The 25,264-nt window shown below is 41.5% G+C and overlaps 1 protein-coding gene across 4 annotated transcripts; it reads right to left on the bottom strand.

Annotated features, from left to right (window-relative positions):
- Positions 291-25,264, bottom strand: CASP8 (caspase 8). 4 transcript variants are annotated; one of them, XM_005676364.3, is made up of 11 exons: positions 24,838-25,264; positions 22,943-22,986; positions 22,289-22,351; positions 12,717-13,054; positions 10,242-10,347; positions 8,021-8,159; positions 7,864-7,914; positions 7,223-7,308; positions 5,515-5,656; positions 2,882-3,383; positions 291-1,351 (listed from the first exon to the last, which is right to left on the bottom strand). In XM_005676364.3, exons 4-11 carry the CDS (start codon positions 13,019-13,021, stop codon positions 1,216-1,218), a joined length of 1,467 nt encoding a protein of 488 aa, XP_005676421.1. In that variant the 5' UTR covers positions 13,022-13,054; positions 22,289-22,351; positions 22,943-22,986; positions 24,838-25,264; the 3' UTR covers positions 291-1,215. The 4 variants fall into 4 exon arrangements, with proteins under 4 accessions (XP_005676421.1, XP_017916423.1, XP_013826532.1 ...); XM_018060934.1 differs by lacking the exon at positions 7,864-7,914; XM_013971078.2 differs by lacking the exon at positions 22,943-22,986 and having other exon boundaries at positions 24,838-25,246.

Consider the following 25,264-nt stretch of genomic DNA (forward strand, 5'->3'; position numbering starts at 1 on the left):
AGGGTTGTGGAAATTCGGTGAACCCATTTTATTGTTGCCAAACAGGAGCATGGTGTAAATGTGGTCAGATACTCTGGTCTTCAAAAGAAAGTATTCTGGTTTTTATGTGACAGCTTCCAATTTTTAAATATGGAGAAGAAGTAGGGTGTTTTTAGACAAGAAATGTTTAAAAAATACAACTATGTGAACCAATATTGGAAGGCTCAAGGAAAACATATCTATGACCCAAAAATTTTCTACCTGTAAGACTAGGTTCTATTGGCAAAAAAACAAAAACAATCTCCAAGGCATAGTATGATAAAATTATATTTTATTCTGTTAAAAATATTTATTACATTACTAATTATTAATTACTAAAGATTTAAAGTGAATTGAACATATAAAGAAAGAGCAAACATATAAAAGGCATACTGCATTGTTAGCAAAAAAGCAAATCATGTTCAGCACTGCAGAAGCATGTATATAAAAGCTGAAAAAGGAGTTTGGAAAGAGTCTTTAAAAAACAAAATCATTTGGTATTTTTAAAATCTTTAATATATGAATTTTAAAATTTTTTTATTTTACAAAACATTGCAAATTAGTATAAACGATAGCTTAGGAAAAGATGTACTGGAAGTATAAAACGAGTTAATATTAACATCATTTCCCTTAAAAGTATGTTGAATGCCACATTTATGAATAATTTTTTTAAAAAAGGAAAATAATCTCTAAGCTTTTGAAACTGAAGTCTAAAGAGTGGTGGTTTTCACCACTGAAAATCAGAGTCTGCTCATGGCTAAGGAGAGAGGAGGGTCACATGTTTCCAGGACAGCTTATCATACACATCAGTAGCAATCAGGCTGGATGTGGGAACTTTATACCCTGAACCTCAATAGTCGAGGGGATTTTTCAGCTAGGTCAGATCACAAAAATCTCCCTCCATGATCTTTGATATTTCTTTTAAACTTACTGTGTTTTTTGTGTTTATTTTAGTTCATTTTTAAACCTTTTCATCAAATTAAAAATACAATTGAAATCAAGACCACAGCTATGACTCTTATTGTCTACAAAGCCAGAGATTTAGACTTGAATTTGCATAAAAATTATGTTGTCCTGACCCTCATGCTGTCCTAGCTATTTGAAAATAAAAAGAAGAAGAAAGAGAATAAAGTAGCAGCATTTTAACTATTGTTCAGTTGCATAACTATTGTCTAGTTATACAACTAAACAATAGCATCAATTAAGAGGAAAGAAGAGTTTTTTTCGCAGTGTGAAAGTAGGTTGTGGCATCTGTTTGCCCATGTTTTGCTTGTCATCCTTTTTGCTTACTTCGAAGTTCACCTTGGTTAGGATGGTCAGAATGTCTTCACCCCTGAAAAATGTAACAGAACCTTGTTATTACATATCTATGGGAGGAAATCACTATCATCTACTGTGGTTAATGATAATTATTTCCCTCAAAACATCAGGCATTTGAATTCATAAGGTGTTAAACCAAGGCCTACCCCAGCTTTCTCGGTAAAGAAGTTCTCAGAGCTTCATAACTTACCTTTGGTTTATTTGGGATCTTAAGACCATCCAAAACCTCAGTGTCAACACTGGATTTGGTTTCTTTCCCTCCTGACCTATTCATACCTCACTCATGCATTGGAGAAGGAAATGGCAACCCACTCCAGTGTTCTTGCCTGGAGAATCCCAGAGACAACAGAGCCTGTTGGGCTGCCGTCTTTGGGGTTGCACAGAGTTGGACACGACTGAAGTGACTTAGCAGCAGCAGCAGCAACTCCAAGTACTATGTCACTTACCCACTAATCTCCTCAAGGCCCCTCAACATCCTCTGCCTCAAAGTGGCATTGCTTCTGTGGATTCACTGATGGCCCCATCAAACTTGAAGCAAGTAGAAATAGAATGTCTCCTGCAGCAACTCCACCCCTTTCTCACCAGCACCTCTTATCAGTTTAGTTGGGCAACCTGTTCATTCACCTCTGTAGCTAGCTCCCTGGAACCTTGCAGGTTCATTAACTGTCTAAGTTGCAAAACAAAAATGTAGCCTAGATGTTATGGTTCCCTCTCAGTCCTTTCTCTGCCATGGACAATTCTTGCTCTTCACACACTTAAAACATAATGAGACACAAAACTAGAAGCAACTTGCAGAGGAGTTCTTGCTATTTATTCGCTGGTTGTATGTACATTAGGTGAACTAAGCCATACAAAACTATCATTTAACTAATGGAAACATAAGATAATAAATGAGAAAAAGATATTTTCCCACATGTTGTGAGCTTCAAAGCAGTCAAATTATTGGCAATATAAAAGGTTTCTATTCTTGGCTCTTAACTCCCACAAAAGGGTTTGAGGTTGGTGAGCTATTATAGAAGTCTTCCCTGGTGGCTCAGATGGTTTGAAAAAAGAAAAATCCACCTGCAATGCAGGAGACCTGGGTTTGCTCCTGAGTTCGGAAGATACCCTGGAGGAGGAAATAGCAACCCACTCTAGTACTCTTGCCTGGGAAATTGCATGGACAAAGGAGCCTGGTGGGCTACAGTCTATGGGGTCATAAAGAGTCAGACACAACTGAGCAACTAACACTTTCACTTTTGACAGAGTAAGAGAATGTTAAACATTGAAATTCCAAACTTGTTGAGGGGGTTCAGTCATGTTTCTGCCTAAAAACAGAGCTGTACTATATGATTTTGCCATCTCTCCAGCTCTATGATATACTGATGGCCCTTTGTGCTAAATAAAAGAAAATCCTCTGTAAGCATCTCAGGTTTTTCCATCTGTGAACTAAAGATCTTAACACTTGCTGTCTCTTTCACTCTGCAACTGACCTGAGAATCAGCTACGTGATCCACAACTAGACATTTGGAGATGAATGTAGGATTGAATAAGCAAAAATTACCTAGGACATCTTTCTCTCAGGTTCTGACAAAGTGATTGGATATACCAGGTCCCCTTCAAGATGCTTCGGTAGGAAACACAGTTGTTCACAGTGGCCATCCCCAGCAGAAAGTCAGCCTCATCTGGGATATATCTCTTCTGAGGTGATGAATCTGCTTCTAAATAGGCTTCCATCTGTTCTGAGTCGGTCTCAACAGCTATTCCTCTCTGGTACTTATCCCCTTGACAAGCCTGAATAAAAAAGATTTTGGGTTTGCCAACAAGGGAAGGGCATTTTGATCCAGTGAAGTAGGAGGTCAGCTCATAGATGGGGGCTTCTTGCCCATCGGTGCCATAGATGGTGCCCTTGTTTCCATGGGTGAGGATGCAGCAGATGAAGCAGTCTTTGGTTTTGTGGTCCTTCTTCTGGTAGGATTTCAGAACCTCACAGATTCCCTTTGCTGTTTGGTCTCTGTAGTGCACTATCTCAAAATGAAGTTCACGAAAGGTCTTGTCCAAAGCCTCTGAAAAGTGAAACAAGAAAAATCATATTGGGCCTCCCTGGTGGTTCAGTGGTTAAGAATCTGCCTGCCAGTGCAGAGGGTATGGGTTAGATCCTGGTCCAGGAAGGTTCCACATTCCTTGGAGCGACTAAGCCTGGGGCATAGCAACAACTGAAGCCTGCATACTCTAGTGCCCATGCTCTGCAAGAAGAGAAGCCACCACAATGAGACGCCTACACACCACAGAGAGAGTAGCCCCCACTCACTGCAACTAGAGAAAGCCCACACACAGCAATGAAGACCCAATGCCGCCATAAATAAATAAGTTTATTGAAAACAAAAGAAAGAAAAGTCAATACTATACAGCAGTAAATCCTAGACCACAACCTAGAACTAGAGAGAACATTGATCAGATAAGAATTTGAACCAGAATTTAAGAACAAGACCCACTATGTTAGTGGCTGGATTCCATAGGCTTCTAATATTTACTGCCACTAGCTGCAAACATTTCCCAGTTCTCAGGCAAATGAGAAAGGGGAGACTGCTATTGTCTTTTCTCAACTAGTCTACAAGATGGGTAAACTGTTTTTAAGGCTTACTACCTAACCAGTCTAAAAATTAACTGTACTACTTACATAACCAGAAAGAAAGCAAAACAAATTTTTAATACAAAATCCATATTTATTTTATCCTGTATCTTCTCAGAGCTGTTTATCAAAATACAAGATATGAATGCTTTAAAAGTCAAGTAGAACTAAAAGACTTATTACAAAAAAGTTACCCCTTCTCTACTCTTTCCTACTACCCAGTTATATTCTGTCCAGCCATTTCTGTGAAGGCAACCACTTTCAACTTTTAACTATTTGGGGGAGGGGGGTATAAGTCTCCATTTTGTAATGAATTTGGGTACATTTCTATTTATTTATTTATAAATTTTAGACTTTTGCATTGAGTTTCTATTGTGGATGATGAGCACTTGGTGTTCTTAAACATTTATAACATTTAGTTGAAGCAGTAGAAATGTATATATTACCAGTACTATGTAAATATAATATTCTTTAATATGCTTCCTTTCTTATTAAAATAAACCAAGCTATATGATGATAAATGATGTAGCCAGTGAACTTAAGCTCTATGGCTGTTTAAAAACCTTAGCATAGACTTGCTTGAATAAACAAATGTTAACAGAAAACATTCACAGAGTCCTGATGATTAAAATCAACCTATCTTAATTTTCTAAGTGCTACTCTATTAAAAAAAATAAGTCATTACCTGATGTTATGACTCATAAACACCATTTTCAAAAATTCTTTCATCAAGTTGAAATTCTTAATATCACTATGGATTGAGTTGGATTATTTATTTTATTGCTTTTAGTTGTCATCATATCTACTTTCACATGATGCAAATTATTTTTCATTCAACCTGTAAGATCTCAATCTTAGCCGGAAAAGACTGAGCCAAAGAATTTCTGGTTAGTTTAACATTTGAAAATGCTATTTATGTTAAGAACTCAATTTCTGCTGCACTCAGAGCCCAACTTCCATAAACGGTTTATACCAAAGCAATGTTTTCACCCAACACCTAATACACTCTCCAGAAGCTCTATGCATTTAGTTGCATTAAAAATGAAGTTTAGGGACTTCCCTGGTGGTCCAGTGGATAAGAATCCACCTGCCAATGCAGGGGACCCAGGTTTGTTCCCTGGTCCCGGAACTAGGATCCCACGTGCCCCTGGACAACTAAGCTCATGAGCCACAACTACTGAGCCTGCACTCTAGAGTCCTCAAGCCACGACAAGAGAAGCCACCACAACAAGAAGGCCACTAGCTGCAACTAGAGAAAGCCTGCGTGCAGCAACGAAGACCTGGTGTAGCCAAAAATAAATAAAAATAAAGTTTATTGTTGCTTATAGCCTTTTAGTAAGATTTACTATTTTATCTTTATAAATCTATTGCTTTGATTTTAAAAATTAATTCAAAAAAAACAAAAGCAGAAAACTAGCAAATATATCAGAATGTTCTTCGTGTCCACAGGGAAATATGATGTTATTCACCTTTTTGAAACATGTGGCCCTGTTGATGCAGCTTTGGTTCTCCCTTTTCAACAAAAACATAGGTATTAGAAATATTTCTTTTCTGTTCTACTGTACCTGCATCCAAGTGTGTTCCATTCCTATCCTTAAGGCTGTGAAGTTCGGGCACCTGCTCCCGTGCTATGCTAAAATCATAATTGTTAAAGATCAAACAGTATCCCCGAGGTTTGCTTGTCATTCGGTAAACTGTGTCGGATGTCTGGAAAACAAAAATCCAACCCAGGAGCTGACTCTCTGGGTCAGCTTTGGTTAGGCATCACCCAAGCCCAAATGGGATGCGAATGTACTTTCCATGGCCCCACCCCAACTTGGCACTGCTCCCCTAAGGAACTAGTTTCCATTCATTCCCCTGACAAAGGATCCCCAGACTTCTTCCCCACAGTTTAGTGTATAAAGTCAGTGTCCCAATATTTGAGTCTCCTGAGCATTCGTACTTATATTAATAGTGTTGTTGTCATATAATTGTCATATAGTGTTGTTGTCGAATAATATTAGTATTATTTATTCTCATCTCTGCCCAAGGCACAGAACATCTGTGTCAGGGGCTAGGATTTATTATTCATTTGAGAGAGCTCAATCAGGAGTTGCGGGACTAAGGACTATTGTAGTGCTGTCTTTAGGCTGCCCCTTTGTGCCTTGTGATTCTCTTGGCTCTCTGATCATCTCATCCACGCTCTGGGCTAGCAGCTGAGGACCTATCCATCACACAACACAGCAGGGTCCCAGGATTTTTAAAGCCGATGGCTTGACTTGGCTCTGAGGACCACAGTGACTGGAGGAGACAGACAGGTTATTCTATGGGTTACAATATCTAGGTTCTAGTACTTGACAGTGACCCGGGGACCTCCTGATTTCCCCAGGGCTGTTTTAGTGCTGAGATATTTAGCATTTACTGGGAAATCCATGCAGTTCCTCAAGGTAGAGGAAAGGGCCCCAAACTAGGGGGCTAAATTCCTGGCTCAATAACCTCAAGACTTGGGACAAGTTATTGAATCTCTCTTGCCCTTGGGGTCATTAGCTGATGGGTGGGGATGACGTCAGCAGAGTGCTTTACTGTTTACAAAGTGCCACATGACTTTGGCTAATCCTTGATGTTCACACCAAGAGAGGTCTGGTGATTTGCTCAGAAGTCCACTAATGAATGGTCTCTCCTAAGCTTAATTTCAAGTTTTTCTCACTAGACTTTTGGCTAATAGCAATTCCTCTGCTTCCCTGGGAAGAGTGAATGGGCTGATGAATAAGAAGGTGGTAAAGTGTTGAAGGCTACAGAAACATAAGTGATACCAGGAAAGGCAATTCTTGGGCCTGCTCAATGAGAGGAGAACATAGAGATGACTAGATTGTGAACATTTGCTGCTTAACGCCTAATCACAAAGGAGAAACAGTTCTGAAATACCAAGCTAAACGAAGACTTTGCTTCTTCCAGTCCTGCTCAACTTTCCCCCCAAAAGCTCCCTCCCATTTAGGCTGAGGCAGCTGCTAAAGGGATCAGGTTAGAGGCTCCCTACTCCTCTGTCCTCCAATTCTTACATCTTTGGTTTTAAACTAGACATTTAACACACGGGAAACCAAAGAGATCACCTTTACCAAATTCCAAAGTCACAGTTTAAACTTGTGCTTTTGTGGAATTTTTCTATAGTTCTCAGCACTTTTCGTTGTTTCTGTCCCTTATTAGTTTATTTGAAAAAAAAAAAAAAAAAGCTCAGGAACACAATAACTAGAATCTGCAGCACAAAAGGGGGAAGAAATGGGGATTTCCTGGTACCTGCAACTCACTGCCCTGTTCTCCTGGAGAGTCTGACATGGCCAGCATCTCAGAGGAGCCCTGCTCTGGAAGCGATTGTGACATGTCTGGAATGAAATGTGACAGGGAAGATATTGGTTAAGAAAGAGGTGGCACCCAGGACAACATAAGGTCCCTTTTAAAATGTAAATTCACTGACTGCCTTGAACATAATATACTGCAGTCCACAGAATAAGGGAAAATCTTACTGCTGACTCATTCTGCCTGTATTTCAAACTTGCCAGCCTGAGGTTACAGGGTCTCTGCCTTTTGACAATTCCTTTTACATCTTCCAGTGTGCAGAGAAGGTGACTAGTAGCCACCGCTATTAGGAGAGCAGGTCCATTAAGACGCAGATGTGGTAAAGGTTGTAGAGAGGAGACAATGAGGCTTGTAGTTTAGTCATTGTCTGACTCTTTGAGACCCCGTGGACTGTAGCCCGCCAGGCTCCTCGGTCCATGGGGTTTTCCAGGTAAGAATACTCGAGTGGGTTGCCATTTCCTTCTCCATGGGGTCTTCCCGACCCAGACATTGAACCCACATCTCTTGCATCTCCTCCACTGGCAGGTGGCTGGGAAGTAAATTAACTAAATAGACCTTGAAAACATATCTGCAAGTATTACCATTTGAAAATTCATCTGGATCTCTTTCAAGTCTCATTATTCTCTCTGAATCTTAAAAGAAACATACACACATTTGATTAGAAACAGTTGTGACATAGAAGCATCTGTCAATTTAAGACTACATTTTGCTGATTCACAGCTCTCAGGTTATTTATACCTTTTCTTAATTCTTCATAATCATAGATTTTCTTCAGCAAGCTCTTGTTGACCTGCTCACAGATTCTTTTCAGGGTGTCCAAGTTATTTTCCCCTAGGATGGTCCTCTTCTCCATCTCCACGAAAATATCAAGCAAAGTCTAGAGGGAGGAGAAATCAAGTTAGAAAACAGGATGGAGTTTTACTGACTTTTAGATTTTTTTTTTTTTATTTCCACTTCCTCCAAATTAGACACCCACCTAGCTTCCCAAGCTGATCCTCTTAAGTGGACATCCTGGTCTTATAAAGTCAATCAATAAACTATCAGGGAGGGAATTCATGTTTTCTGGCCCAAAAGGACAGAAATAAGACAGAGAAGAAGTCACCTCAGATGTCACCCAGTCCCCAGGCCCAACCATCTATGGACACTTTTATGTGAAGACAGTGAAGCAGCCCAGGCACATGGCTGAGACGCAGCAGCCCAGCCCCCATGGCAACAGCCCTGGGAACGGCCTCACACCCTACATTGCCTCTGGCACCCACGCACCTCCAGGCTGAGGGTCCTCAACAACAGCTCAGTGACCAGTGCACTGCAACACACACACACAGCCAAACACACACACATACAGCATTACATCGCAGCACAGACACACATACGTCCAGACACACCATACCATACACACACAGACACACACAAACACACACACATACAGCATTACACCACAGCACAGACACACATACGTACAGACACACCATACCATACACACACACAGACACACACACACACATACAGCATTACATCGCAGCACAGACACACATACGTACAGACACACCATACCATACACACACACAGACACACACACACACATACAGCATTACATCGCAGCACAGACACACATACGTACAGACACACCATACCATACACACACACAGACACACACACACACATACAGCATTACATCGCAGCACAGACACACATACGTACAGACACACCATACCATACACACACACAGACACACACAAACACACACATACAGCATTACACCACAGCACAGACACACATACGTACAGACACACCATACCATACACACATACACACACAAACACACACACATACAGCATTACATCGCAGCACAGACACACATACGTACAGACACACCATACCATACACACACACAGACACACACAAACACACACACATACAGCATTACATCGCAGCACAGACACACATACGTACAGACACACCATACCATACACACACACAGACACACAAACACACACACATACAGCATTACATCGCAGCACAGACACACATACGTACAGACACACCATACCATATACACACACAGACACACACACACACATACAGCATTACATCGCAGCACAGACACACATACGTATAGACACACCATACCATACACACACACACATACAGCATTACATCGCAGCACAGACACACATACGTATAGACATGCCATACCACACACACACAGACCCACACATACAGCATTACATCACAGTACAGACACACATACAGACACACCATACCACACATACACATACACAAACACACACACATACAGCATTACATCACAGTACAGACACACATACGTACAGACACACCATACCATACACACACACACACACAAACACACACACATACAGCATTACACCGCAGCACAGACACACATACGTACAGACACACCATACCATACACACATACACACACAAACACACACACATACAGCATTACATCGCAGCACAGACACACATACATACAGACACACCATACCATACACACACACAGACACACACATACATACAGCATTACATCGCAGCACAGACACACATACGTACAGACACACCATACCACACACACACACACACACACACACACACACAGAGTTCCAGGTCCCAGGTTTTCAGAGACTGCAGAAGTGGGGAAATGGTCTCAGGCCCACCAGTGGCTCTCCTGGCTCTGCAGGCCCCCACACTGACCTGGGCTCCCACAACCAGCCTTTGTTCCTCACTCTTTCTTGTCCCTGATAATTAATGTGAGCAGCACCTTATATTATACAAAGACATCATATCTACAGCATTCATTCCAGACAGCATTCTTCTCCCTTGGTTAAAAAGTGAGAATTCAGGATGCTTTTACTGACAAGAGCTCTCCTTAGTCTCAGAAATCCCCACCAGCTGACTCACCGTCAGGGCTACACCTCGGGTGAGACACCAGTTCTTACCATGTCATCATCCAGTTTACATTTGGCAATCTCCTGGCTCAAAAAAAACTTAAAGTCCTTCAATTCCACTTTGTTCACATCTTCTGAAATCTGGAAAAGCAGGATCCTATAGGGGGAAACAGAAACACTCTAACTTTCTTCAGTTATTTCCCATCTGATATATGGAGTCACATGGACTTGGTCCTCTGGCCTCCCTTTAAAATAAAACCAGCTAATGACACGATTTATGAGCTGAGTCCTTGGAAAGAGGCTCGTGTCGTGACACTGAAGACTCATGGCTCAAGCTCAACTGTCCCACTCTTAATGGAATTTAAATTCCCCAGGGACTTCCCTGGTGGTTTAGTGGTTAAGAATCCACCTGCTCACGCAGGGGACACGGGTTCAATCTCTGGTCCAGGAAGATCCCATATGCTGCAGGGTAACTAAGTCTGTGTGCCACGATTACTTAGCCCATGCTCTAGGGCCCAAGAGTTGCAACTACTGAAGCCCACAAGCCCCAGGTTCAATGTACCATAACGAAGAGTAGCCTGTGCTCTCTGCAACTAGAGAAAGCCTGTGTGCAGCAATGAAGACCCAGCACAGCCAAAATAACTAAATAAATATTTTTAATTTTTAATTAAAAATTTTAAAAGTTCCCCAATTTTAACTTTAAGTTAATATCAGTTGAGTGAATTGTGTTTTTCCCTTGTCCTTCGCTATAGGATTAAGATCTTGTTGCACAGAAAGAAAGAAAAGCTTTGATTTTGGATATTATTCTTTTCAAAACACACATCAGTTTTAATTCTTCAATTAAAACTAGTCAATGTTCTCCCAGCCACTCCCTTCAATAGGAAGGCCAAACACCTCCTCTTGGAACACAGGCTTTTGTGAACTGAGCCTAAGTCTGCCTCTTCATCTCTGGCCATGCCTTACCACCATCTCCCCATTCCTCTCCGAACATACCCAGTTGCCCTGCCCCTCACCCTTTGAATTTGGGCCCCTCATACCCTCATTACCTTGTCCATCTGTAGACTGGCTTAAGGTGGTCCTAACCCAATGGTTGGTGTCTTTAAAAGAAGAGGGACCTTTCTCCCTTAGAGCCTCCAAAAGGGAACCCGTCATGTTAACACCTCAAGTTCAGGCCCATAGGCTCCAGAACAATTAGAAAAATGATTTCTCTACTGTGTTAAGCCTTTGGCAGGACAGACAGCCCAAGCCAGTGCTGTTCTTCTGACAGTATCTGGAGTCATGGGGATTAAGCAGTCATTGGGTATTGCAGACTGGCTTATGAAGTGAAATTGTGGAAGCTGTTTAACCTTTAGGATGATTGGTTATTACAGTGGGTGTTTCCACTGTATGGCCAGGAATAGATTAGAAATGATTATCTTAAGACTTCTCTGGTGGAACAGTGGGTAAGAATCCGCCTGCCAATGCAGGGAGCATGAGTTCTATACCTGGCTGGGGAAGATTCCACTTGCTGTGGAGCAACTAAGCATGTGCAGTGAAACAACCAAGCCAGAGTCTTGCAACAACTGAAGCTCACACGCCTAGAGCCAACGTTCCACAAAAGAGAAGCTACCACAATGAGAAGTCTGTGCACTGCAAGACAGAGTGACCCCTACTCGCCACAACTAGAGAAAGTCCAGGTGCAGAACTGAAGACCCAGCACAACTGTTAGTAAGTTAATAGATGAACATTTTTTTTAAAAAAATGATTATCTTATACCATTAAAAAAAAAATTATTGTGGGGGTCCAGTCTGGCCAATCCAGAATGACTGGCAGCACACACCTCACTGAAGAACTTAGTAACACAAGCCTTAAAGTGTATAATAAAAGCCTAAAACCCTGTGGAGAATTTCATAGTCATCCACAAGTAGATGGGAGGGGCTCTCGAGTGGGGAGCTGCAATGCTTTATTTAATAATAGGCAAAGTTGAGTGCATGGTATGAACATCAGCAAAGCAGAGGCATCAAGATAACAGACATGTAACAGAAAGGAGAGTTAGAATGCTTAAAGCATGGCTATTTGAATTTCAGTGGCTTCCCAGGTGGGGCTAGTGGTAAAGGACCCACCTGCCAATACAGGAGACATAAAAGACACAGGTTCGATCCTTGTGTTGGGAAGATCCCCTGGAGGAGGAAATGACAACCCACTCCAGTATTCTTGCCTGGAAAATCCCCATGGACAGAGGAGCCTAGAGGGCTACAGTCCATAGGGTCACAAAGAGTCGGACATGACTGAGGCAGTTAGCACATGTACCTATTGGTAATGTTTCACTCTGTAAAGAAAATTTTACTTTATTGGTTTTAGCATTTTTTTCCTCTGAATTCTGCATAAAGTCTCTACATTTCTTACCCTGGCCTTGGTGAAACTTCTTACCAGAGCCTCCAAAGTCACTCCATACAGACAACCTATATACAATATCAGCCCTGCCCATAAAGATGTATCCATTCAAACCCACAGCTCCCAGGTCCACACCGTGGAGGTTCTCCCCACCTGTAGGCAGAGATCTGGGCCCTGCCAGGTATCTGAAGCTCCCTCTTCATCTCCTCCTCGCTGGTGTCCAAGTAGTTAAGCAGCAGATCCAGTCTATTCACTTGGAAAAGCAGCTCCTTCAAGAAGGACAGATTGCTTTCCTCCAACATTCTCTTTTCTTGGAGCCTCTGGAATAGCATCAAGGCATCCTTAATGGGTTCCTGCTTCCTATATGGGATGTGGTCCCGGCTTAGGAACTTGAGGGCAGCCAGGTCGTCACTGCCCAGCTGCTCTCCAATTTTATAGAGACATTGGGTGAGATCCATGCTTTTCAAGTGTTAGGAGAATGTAGTTGTTACCTAGGTTAAAACACAATGTTATTTTCAGATGAGGAAGAAAACTACCACTTACTGGTTTGTTCCTTCATCAAATGCTATTACATCTACTATATGCCAGAGATTATGTTAAAGATACAGGGAAGAAGAAAAACAAAATGAAAAAAAAAAAACACACAAACAGGTTCCCACTCGTTATCATCTTGGAACATAACATTGTTTTGGAAAATGGATTTACAAACTAATCAGTGGTCAGAGAGTTGTAACCAGAGCACAGGAGAAATATAGAGCCTTAACTCAGCCTGGGAGAAGGGCTTCCTGGAGAGGAGTCACCTTTGGGGAGAAGATGGTGAAGGACAATTCTTGAAGGAAATAATGTATGCAAAAGATGGAAGCAAGAATGTTCAGGTCAGTTCAGACAGGCATGGGGAGCTCAAAAAGTAACCCTGAAGAGTCTGAAAGGGGGAATGGTGAGACAAAGGGATGGAACTGTGGCCAGGAACCATTATAAAGGGCCCAGACCATGGGTCAAGGGGGTCAGGCTCTGTCCTGGAGATAACGGGGAACAAAGAAAGCATCGTAAGCACGACAATGATGTCATCCAATTTAGTATTAACATTTAAAGTGTGGGGGACATACATATATGTATAACTGAATCACATTGCTGTACATCTGAAACTAACACAAAATTGTAAATCAACTAGACTCCAGTATAAAATAAATATTATACTTTAAAAATAAAATGAAGTGTGGAGGACAGATTGGAAGGGTTGGAGGTGGGAAAAGTGATATGATCTGGCAGAAACAATGGTGGTGGGAGGACACGATGCAGTGTTGTCCCCCAAGGGCCTCCAGACTGGCTCTCTAGTCAAGAACCCTAGACTGGAAATGGAACTCAGAAGAACTTGGTCAGCCTTTCCACTCAGATTATGGGGTATTTTCACATGTTGCTATTGTATAGTCGATAAGTCGTGTCTGACTCTTTTTTGGCCCCACGGGCTGTAGCCCGTCAAGCTCCTCTGTTCATGGGATTTCCCAGACAAGAATACTGGAGTGGACTGCCATTTCCTTTTCTAGAGAATCTTTCTGACCTAGTGATCGAACCCAGGTCTCCTGCATTGGCAGGCAGATTTGTTACCACTGAGACTCCAGGAAAGCCCTATTTCCACATATTGACTTGTTTGAGTGGGCTTCCCTGGTGGCTCAGATGGTAAAGAGTCCACCTGCAATGCAGGAGACCTGGGTTTGACCCCTGGGTCAGGTAGATCCCCTGGAGAAGGGAACAGCTACCCACTCCAGTATTCTGGCCTGGAGAATTCCATGGACAGAGGAGCCTTGCAGGCTATAGTCCATGGGCGTCTCCTAGAGTCAGACACAACTGAGTGACTAACACACACACGTTTGAGCAGGTAAGAAAGGGAGAGGGTAGTGTTTCAGGAAACCACAGACAGGCTTCACACAAGTAGCCCTGAATCTGGAGTGTTCCCCCTTGAGCCCCTTGAGTCACCGTGGATTTCTCCTTCACCTTCCCTGCTCTGATAAGCCTATATTCTAGGCACAAGGAACCCTTGGAGCAGGGTTCGTGTCAGACACAGCATAGTAACAAGACTGGGACATAACTACATGAGGCGGGCTACACGGTCACTGTCAAAGCCAGGCATCTCACCAGCAGCTGAGTGTCTAGGCAGTGGGGCTGTGGGGTCAGACAGAACTTAGACCAGAACCCACGGTGGGTCTGGCCCAGGCCTGGGCAGTTCAGAGCCTCTTAGGGTGAGATTCTCCTCTGTAAGGTGAGATCAAAAGAACAACCTCTCCTGCAGTGTTGTGAGTATGAAAGAAAGTGAAAGTGATAGTCGCTCAGACATGTCTGTCTCTTTGCCACCTCATGGACTGTAGCCCTCCAGGTTCCTCTGTCCATGGGATTTCCCAGGCAAGAATACTGCAGTGGGTAGCCATTCCCTTCTCCAGGGGATCTTCCCAAACAAGGGATCAAACCCAAGCCTCCTGTACTGCAGGTAGATTCTTTACCTTCTGAGCAACCAGGGAAGCCCCACTTTGAGTATGTGACCCCTATAATGTTTATAATGTTAGAGTAACGACCAACAACTACTGAATAAAGGCATGTTTACCTGAAAGAAAGGAAACACCTTGGCTGTGGGGCTGGACACCACCAGCCCCACAGCAGGTGGTTATAAGTGTTCATGTAACCTGAACACTTCTCTTACCCTCCTAATTTTCCTGCTTCTTCACTGGAAACTTCAGTTGGAAGCAGCAATTTTCAACCTCTCCATAGTTAAAGAACTTTTCCTTGAAGGCTTACTCAAATGCTCCCTTACCTCAGGGCTACTGTCTGCAAACCTTGAACTAGAAAACCTTTAACCTCAGCTCCATCACTTGCTTGTTCCCACAGACTCTGTGCCCCTGGGCATTTTGCTTGACATCAAATAATCTTAACCTGTTTGGATCTCTTTCCTCCCTGAAGCAAGGCTCCTGAATTTTTAAGCTCCCTGCATTCACTGACATTCTTGGATGAAACCACGAACCCTCACTATCACTTGAGGGCTGATAGAGTGAACCAGGACCTGTGTATTTTGTACATCAGATAATAAAATAGAAACATTAAGATAAATTTTAGTATTTTTTAAAAGTGGCCCACAGAAAAATAATTTCTTTTAAAGTAACCCTAAAGATTTTGAAGCTTTTTAGCTTTTCTTTCTAAAAACACTTCCAACCTCCCAATGCTGATTATAGAATAGTGGGGTTTTTTTGAGGGGGAAGGGTAAAAATTGAAAATATAATAAATTATAACATGTTCACAGTTGTCATTATCATAGATCACATGCACATAAAGATACATTTATATAAAAAACAAACATGTACACCTGGGTTTTTTTAAATCCACTTAATAATTAGAATGAACGTTTACTCTTACCATAAACATTCTTCTTTGGCATATTTTAAATATTTCTTGAATTCCAGCATGTGAAAATAAAATTGATTTTAAGCAATTTTCTGTTTTTTTACTGTTAAAATGATATTGCACTGAGGGACTTTTTCATATATCCTGGGCATACCTCTGATTATTTCTTTTTTTAGAATTGGAATCATGGCAAAACTTTTTTTCACACTTTCGGTCTAGAGCGGGCATTACTGTTTAGACAAACTGTTTTCTTGATTAGGCAACTGTAGGGACAGTTTCTTGGGAAGATGCATTTTGTTTTACATTGGATTCATAAAGACTGCAGAGCCTAGATCATTCACTGCAAAAGCAATCAATTATCATAAAAATATTTTGATATCTTAAATATTTGGCCAGCACCTAAAAGCATAAATTCAAAGTTCAACAAATAAAACTGCTGGACATTCCAGGGAACAGACTAGTGAGTTCATTCCTTAAATCACACTCTATAGGAGCACACATGTGCTCTACAGGGTTTGTACATATCGACAGCATGATATGTAAGCTTGAACAACTAGAAACATCCCAAAAGTCCTCCAATAAAGGAATGGCTAAGTCAACTACAGTATGGTCACACACAGAAAGTTGTGCAGCACTTAAGAAGATGCCCTCCACCTTCTGAAATTAAAATGCGTAGATATTCAAGATGTGTTATGTCAGTGAAGATATAATAACCAAGAATCATATAGCTACTTTTCAGAAACACTCAAACAATACAATTAGATTTTCAGTGATTATAGACATACTTATAAAAGCAGGGAAAAAAAAAAAGGTACAGAAATTCTGGAAAGTGACATACCAAACTCATAAAGTGCCTAGTTTTTGTGTTCACAGATCTTTGAAGAAAATACATTGGTTGCCTGAGAGGAGAGAAACTAGAGGTCTGGGTTTGGGGGAGGCCCGGATGTGGACAGGAAGAGACTTACTTTACATTCTATACCCTTTGCACAGTGTGAATCTTTACCATTTGCGTGTGTTACTTATGCAAAATGTACATGAACTTAAAAGCTCTACTTAAAGCTCTATTTTTATTCCAGTATATGAATCTGGAAAGGATATGAACTGGGTCCAGCTCTGCTTAGTATCATTAAGTCCTTAGATCTTTTAACCAGTTCTAACCATTGCTAAAATATCATTTTACAGAATAAAATCAACCACAGAATCAAATGAAAGCAGAATCTCCTTTTTTCCCCTCTGCAGTTGTTTTCTGATATTATAACAATTATTTTCTGATATGATTTTCTGACTATGATAACAATGCTTTTTGTATTCATCTTAGAAAATACAGGAAAGATAAAAGAATAAAAATCACCCATAATTCTATCATCCAAAGTTAAAAGCCCTAATCAAAACATTCCAGACATAAATTGTACCAATGTTTTCAGTCTCCCAAGGCAATAGAAATAAAAACAAAAATTATCAAATGGGACCTAATCAAGCTTACAAACTTTTGTACAGCAAAGGAAACCAAAAACAAAATGAAAAGACAATCTACAGAATAGGAGAAAATATGTACCAATGATGTAACTGACAAGGGCTTAATTTCCAAAATATACAAACAGTTCATACAGTTCAACAACAGCAAAAACCCCAACTATAAAATGGTCAGAAGACCCAGAGAGACATTTCTCCAAAGGAGAAATAGAAATAGCCAATAGGCACATGAAAAGATGCTCGACATCGTTAATTATTAGAGAAAATGCAAATCAAAACTACAATGAGGTACCCCTTACACCAGCCAGACCTGCCATCACTAAAAACTCTATAAATAACAAATCCTGGAGAGGATGTAGAGAAAAGAGAACCTTCCTACACTGTTGGTGAGAATGTTGCTGCTGCTGCTGCTAAGTCGCTTCAGTCGTGACCGACTCTGTGCGACCCCATAGACAGGAGCCCACCAGGCCTTGCTGTCCCTGGGATTCTCCAGGCAAGAATACTGGAGTGGGTTGCCATTTCCTTCTCCAATGCATGAAAGTGAAAAGTGAAAGTGACGTCGCTCAGTTGTGTCTGACTCTTCACAACCCCATGGACTGCAGCCTACCAGGCTTCTCCATCCATGGGATTTTCCAGGCAAGAGTACTGGAGTGGGTTGCCAGTGCCTTATCTGAATGTAAGCTGGTACAGCCACTAATGGGATTCCCTGGTAGCTCAGATGGTAAAGCATCTGCCTGCAATGAGGGAGACCTGGGTTCAATCCCCGGGTCGGGAAGATCCCCTGGAGAAGGAAATGGCAACCCACTCCAGTACTCTTGCCTAGAAAATTCCATGGATGGAGGAGCCTGGTGGGCTACAGTCCATGGGGTCGCAAAGAGTCGAACACGACTGAGCGACTTCACTCACTCACAGCCACTATGGAAAATAGTATGGAAGTTTCTCAGAAAACTAAAAATAGAATTACCATATAATCTAGCAAGTCTACTCCTGGGCATATATCTAGACAAAACCTCTAATCCAAAAGGATACATTCACTCCTATGTTCATAACAGCACTATTCACAATAGCCAACACATGGAAGCAACCTAAGTGTCCATCAACAGATGAACAAATAAAGAAGATCTGGTATATATATACAATGAAATATCACAGCTATAAAAAATAATGAAATAATATAATTTACAGCAATCAGACATTGTCGTACTAAGTGAAGTAAATCAGAAAGAGAATGATGAATAAGATATGATATCACTTATCTATGGAATCTAAAATAGGACAAATGAAACGGATTTATGAAACAGAAACAGGCTTGAGGTTGCCAAGGGAGAGGGGGTAAGGGGCAGAGATGAAGCGGGAGGTTGCAGTTAACAGATGTAAGCTCCTATAAATGGAATGGATAAACAACAAGGTCCTGCTGTACAGCACTGAGAACTATATTCAGTATCCTATGATAAAGCATAATGGAAAAGAATATTGAAAAAAATGATGTGTGTGTGTGTGTGTGTGTGTGTGTGCGCGTGCGCGTGCGCATGTGCGTGTGTGACAGAGTCACTAGCTGTGCAGCAGAAATTAACACAATATTGAAAATCAACTATACTTCGATTTTTTTAAAAACTTAAAATAAAAAACAAAGATAGGACTTCCCTGGTGGTACAGTAGATAAGAATCTGCCTGCCAATGCAGAGGACACAGGTTCCATCCCCGGTCCAGGAAGACTCCACATGCCTCAGAGCAACTGAGCCTGTGCGCCACAACTACTAGCCCGCGAACCTAGAGCCTGCGGCCTGCAATAGCAATGCGAAGCCAGCGCACCGCAACGGGAGAGTAGTCCCCACTCGCCGCAACTGGAGAAAGCCCAAGGCAGCAGTGAAGACCCAGCGCGACCAAAAGCAAACAGATAAACAAGTAACTTTTTAGAAAAACAAAGATAACTACCTAATAATATTTTACTGTCTTTCCTACCAAATATTTTAGTACTGTTTATACATTTTCCCTCCTATTTGAACACACTGTACTTCTGAGGTATAAGTGTATTTTTCCACTGATAACATTATAAGTACAACTTGACGTGTTTTTTTCCCACAACATGGATTTGAAAATCTGTAAGTTATCTAATCATACACATAGGCAATAATTTATCTAACCAGTCTCTGATGACATTTTTTGTTGTTGTTCAGTTGCTTAGTCGTGTCCGGCTCTTTGCAACCCCGTGGACTGCAGCATGCCAGGCTTCCCTATTCTTCACATCTCCTGGAACTTGCTCAAACTCATGTCCATTGAGTCAGTGATGACATTTAGGATGATCTTACAATACAAATCTCCAATGCAACTCTGATTATTTTATTAGAATAATTTCTTAGAAATAGCATTATTGAGATGAAAGACATAAAGCTTTTTAAGGCTTTTGTTACATTTTCAATAGCACTTTCTGACATACAAAAAAATTCCAATCCAAAGCCAGAATGACATGAGTTTGAATATAACATGATTGGCTCCTGTCCTCTATATCCAGGTCATTTCATTTTCTTTGTAATAGCTTGGCAGTGCTTTCTAAGTGATTTTTACATCACATTAAAATGGACACTTAGTAGGGAAAGTACTGGTGAGGCTTCTTTCCTGACCCAGGTTTTCCAAAACACATTGTGGTATAATATTGTCTTTGTTTAGGTCACCCATCTCTCTGCTCGTAGTACCTGGGAAGCACTATTACCTGCTCCAGATTTTATACCATTAACCACGGGCCATCTCTAGATTAAGATCTGTAGGAAGAGGAACTAAAAGGCACTTTTTTTTTATGGGACCTGGCTTTATTGCATGAGCTCATAAGCCAGAAACTTTATTAGAGTAATATTTTAAAAAGAATAGTCATTGCTCTATTTTTCTCATCCTAAAGTAGTAAAAGTAACACTTTTTCCTTAGAGAACTTTTAAAAGAAAAATACCACTTGGAAAAATTTAGAAGTAATTTTGGGGTCACATTTGTGGGTTCTTTCCCAATTTTATTCACATATATGCATATATAATGTATGCATATACATATGTAGAATATATCAATTTGAATATATTGATTTATATTGCATGCAAGATAGAGGAGAGGGGTGGGAATGGAAAGGCCTTCAGAAGTTTTCTTTTACTTTCAATTATACAATATCTAAGTAATAAGCCCACATACATATATTTGTATTATATGATATGTAACTATATTTATTATTTTTATAATGTGTGCCCCAAAGTATTTTTATATAGCCAAATGTTTGTATTATGATATATAAATGTTTATAACATATAACGATATAAACATAAAAATATTTTTCTTGTCTCATTTACTGCAATCCTCTCTAGAAATTGCTATTATCGTCTTCACTTTATTACCATGAAAAATCAGTTCAGAAATAAACTAGTGAGAGGTATCAGGCCCAGATTAGAGCATCTCAAGAGGCTTAGTGACAGACCCTGCAAAGATTTAGATTTTATTCTAATTGCAGTTGGAAGCCAGTGAAGAAATTTAATAAAGACACATAATCAAAATATTTTTAAAGATTATGAATTACTTAAAATTTTAAAAGACTAAGTGAAGTGAAGTGAAAGTCACTCAGTCATGTCCAACTCTTTGTGAACCCATGGACTATACAGTCTTTAGAATTCTTAAAGAAACCCCCAAAAGAAACAACAAACAAAAATTCTTAACAAATCCACTAAAGCAGAGAGAAGGTCAGAACCTTACAACCAAGCTGGTATGTGCTGGAGCCTGGATTTAAACCTTAGCACCTCATCCCAGAGTCCCAAATTAGCACTGCCTGTTACACCACAATTAAATTGCAAATAAATCTCATCTAATCACAAACAATCCTTCTAACAATATTCTAGCAGCATCTTAGCTCTCTCAGTCTAATGGAAAACTACCTCAAAGCTGGAGAAAATAAACCCAAAATTTGTATTCCTCTTCTGAGACAAAAATCTGTGTCTCATTCACAGCTCAAGAGTACTGGAAAGTTAGTCTCAGGCCTGAAAGCCCTAGGTAATAGGATGGCCATTCCCTCCGATCCAGGAGGATCACTCCGAATTGGGGTTCCCATTCCGAATCAGGATTCCCACTCCAAATTGGGATTCACCCAGAACCTGCCAGAGACCCACACAAGCACTGTTCACTGCAGGGCCCCAGCCAGCACTATCACACAGCCCAGAAAAGGTATCCACATTCCAGCCAAATTTAAAACCTACCAAACTGAACGAATGTATAACTTCACCTGTAAATGCTTAATCTCACATTTCCAAACCAATGTTGGAATGAAATTCATAATTCCACCTATGAATGGTTAACTCCACAAATACTGATTATCAATCTATTGCCATTATATTATTCCCTGTACTGTTCTTTACCCTTTTAATCCCCCCACCCCCATCCCACAAAGATAAATAAATAAACAATTGAGTGTTTAGCACTGTGTGTGTGTGTTTCTATGTGTGTCTGTTTAGGTGTGTGTGTGTTTATGTTGGTGGTCTGTGGGTCGACAGACGGGTAGCTACAGCAGCAAAGTCAGTTGAGATTTGAATTTTGGTTTCTGTTCTTCGATAAGTCTGGCTGGCATAAGGGTGAGGCCTCTGTAAAGATGAATATACTTGGAGTATTCCCCCTCTAAAACTCAGGAATGCATCATCTACCAAAGCTGGAGGGGCACGGACATCTGGGATCTCTGAACCCTCACCACGGCCTTCAGAGGCACGGCTAACTCTCCCAGTTTCTTCATCTACACTCAAATACTAGGATTACCCTATGGGCCCTTGAACCTGCCAGATCCCATTCTCAGTAGCCTAGAGAGTTCTAGAATCAAAGGCCTTCCTCTCCAAAGTCCCATCAGATCTTACCAGAGGTGGATCCTGGAACCTTCACAGCAGCAGCCACTTCACGGGCCTCTTCTCTCAGTACATCTAAGACAGGAATTAGAGTCAAATGAAGAACCAACAGCGTAGCTCGCTTACTTCCTGTTTTCAAAACTCCTGAGTCACCATAGGCTGAGTGAGGCAGGCCAGCCTCCAGGCAGCAACCACATCCTCATCTCCAAGAAGGAGCCCGTGGAATAAGAGGTAGGTGCTGGATGGGGACACTGGCCATCTGAGACTTGCCTCTGGCTATGTGACTTTGGGCAGGTCATTTTCTCTTCCGGGCTTCTGTACCACATTCCAAAAGGAAAAAGGAACTGAATGATAGCTAAGAACCCTTTCTTTTCCTTTTCAGAAATATACAGATTTTTATGGGTTCATTATTAAGACTTCAGTGGTTTCCTTCAATAATACTCATTGAGCACTCCTGAGTGGTCTTGAGTTCTGGAACTATGGGCCCTCACTATGGTTCAGAGGGTCTACTGACCCCCGCAGAAATTCTCATGGTTACCCCCACCTACATTCATATACAAGATCACCTCCATGACCCCAAGACCACCAGATCTCACCCTCAGCAGTCTAGGTCTAGAAAACTCTAGAATCATATTGTTTCCTCCCAAAAGGCCCAGCCAAACTCACCAAAGGAAAAATAAAATCCCAGGGCCCTCACCATGGACTGGGACCTGGAGATAAAACAGAGAACAAAACTCACTTTAGCCCTGCCTTTTGGCTCTCATCAGTTGTTTTCTGATGATTAAAGTAGAGAAAAAAAACAAAACAAAAAAAACTCTCTTCTTTGAAACTACATGTTCTCTTTCCCCAAATGGAGTATTAGCTTTCAGAGGGCAAATTTCACAGCCGAGAGGATTAACAAGATAGCTGAAAATGCCCCTCCACCTGCAGAGAGCTAGGTAAGGGTGCTGTGTTCCTTTTGTGCCCTTAACTTCCCTTGACTCTGCCCTGAGAACTCTGAGTGAGAAGGCAGCCACAGAATGAAAACCTGTTAGTGGCTAAATCCTGTCCCAGGAAGTGCCCCCTTGCTCTTTTCTTGCAGCCTCCTAAATACATCCACCCAATATCTGTCCTGCTGTTTTATGGCTGGTTCCTATCCTAGGCTGTGATCTTCACAAAGGCAGGGACCACATCTTTCATGTCCATGTTTCCAGTTTGTGCCACAGGAGTAGAAATACCTCGAATATACAAAGGTCTCCTGCAGATCAACAAGGAAAAGAAACCCTGACGAAAGACAATGGATCTGACTATAGAGTTCCTTGACAGAGATACTCAGATGGCCAAAGTGTGCGAATGATACTCAAATTCATGACTAAGCTGGGGAATACAACGCAGGTATGAGCTACCTACTTTGTACCTATCAGAATGGCAAAGGTTTGCAAGCTGGAGCCAGCCAAGTTCTTGGTGGGCCAGTTCTTCTATAGTCCTTATATAAGTTGTAGAGACTGTCCGTCATGGAATAATAAGCAGCGGTTACAAAGTGGGAGCAGGCAAAGCACATAGAACTTAAAGTACAGAGTGCTTACTTGCAAAAAATAAAAATAAAAAATAAAAAGTCAAAAACAGAACAAGCAAATTACAATATGAATACTAATACATAACATGTAATAATAATTGCTAACACTTACTGGGTACAGAGCAACACCAGTCACTAAGTGGCTAAAGCTGTTATTATCAAACAAATCCTCACAGCTACCTGTTGAGGGAGTGTTAATCCCACTAATGATGAGGAAACAGAGGTACAGAGAAATTATTTTCTTGCTCTGGTCACAGAGTTTAAGACATAGTGTACACACACAAAACAATGGTACATTTCACAAAGATACAGAACAATTAAGGATATGTATCATAAGATGAGGAGGGTTGTCTTTGGGAGCCGGCTTCTCGGGTGGCTCAGTGGAAAAGAATCCAAGTGCCAATGCAGGAAAAGCAGTTTCGATCCCTGGATTGCAAAGATCCCCGGGAGACAGGAGTGGCAACCCATTCCAATATGTTTGCCTGGAAAATCCCATGGGCAGAGAAGCCTAGCGGGTACAGATTCTAGGGTTGCAAAGAGTCGGACATGACTGAGAGACTAGCAAACACACACACTTTGGGAGCCAGCGAGGATAGGAGATAGGTTGGGGATTGGGGAGATCCAAGAAAATGGATAAAGCAGGGCAGGGTCGGGGGGCCCATGGGTCCCCAAGACCAAGGGCTTATAGGGAATCGGGATCTGATTGAGTGATCAACTCAACCCTCTGCCCCAGGACAAGTGGTATAGAAAATAAACATAAAAAGGTAAATAAAGTCTTCTGGGAAATCTAAAGTAAACCAGCAGGAGACAGACAGTGTACCTATACTCGAGGCAGCAGAGGAACTGGAGTGTCCTCAGATTAAAAAGTAGCAAAGCCAGGGGCTGTGGTTCAGATAGGAACCCACTCAGAACCTGGCACCCTGGCAGGACTTGGAGGTGACTTCCCCGGGAAGTCCTCGAGTGAGAAAGGCGGCATCCAGAAGCCAACTGGGCACCAGGCACTCACCTGCTCCACACAGTCCTGGCAACATCCCAGCCACCAAACTCCCGACGACAAGACCCCACACTGCCTGACTTCACACGTCGGATTACTGAGGCTCGTTCTTAAAACCCAGCTGGAGATAAATCCCTGGAAATGAGGCAAGCGGGAGGGGGAGACAGGAGGTGGGGTTGGAAACGCCTCCAGGAAGAAGTTTACTTTTACTTTCGATGCCTCCACCAGGCTTTTATGCCTGCCCCCTGGAAGACTCACTTCCTGGTTCTCCCCTCTCTACGTTCAGAATTTGCTACCAAATTCCACAGGGCTTTAAAAAATCTTGAGATAAAAGAAAGAGAACCTGTGAAACCATTGCCTTCCAGCAGAAGGGCAAACTCTGGTCTTCAGGAAGAGAGAAAGAAAATTCCTGAAGAGAGAGAACTAGAAAATAAACTTG

Source organism: Capra hircus, chromosome 2, assembly GCF_001704415.2.
Source record: "Capra hircus breed San Clemente chromosome 2, ASM170441v1, whole genome shotgun sequence".
Classification (NCBI taxonomy): domain Eukaryota; kingdom Metazoa; phylum Chordata; class Mammalia; order Artiodactyla; family Bovidae; genus Capra; species Capra hircus.

Bases quoted from the DNA above. Each gene is read 5' to 3' on its own strand.
- CASP8 (XM_005676364.3), bottom strand. From the start codon at position 13,021: ATGGATCTCACCCAATGTCTCTATAAAATTGGAGAGCAGCTGGGCAGT. The intron at 7,915-8,020 runs GTATAAATAACC...GTTTCTTTTAAG, and splicing joins TTATGAAGAATTAAGAAAAG to ATTCAGAGAGAATAATGAGA. The intron at 7,309-7,863 runs GTAATACTTGCA...ATTTCATTCCAG, and splicing joins TCCAGATGAATTTTCAAATG to ACATGTCACAATCGCTTCCA.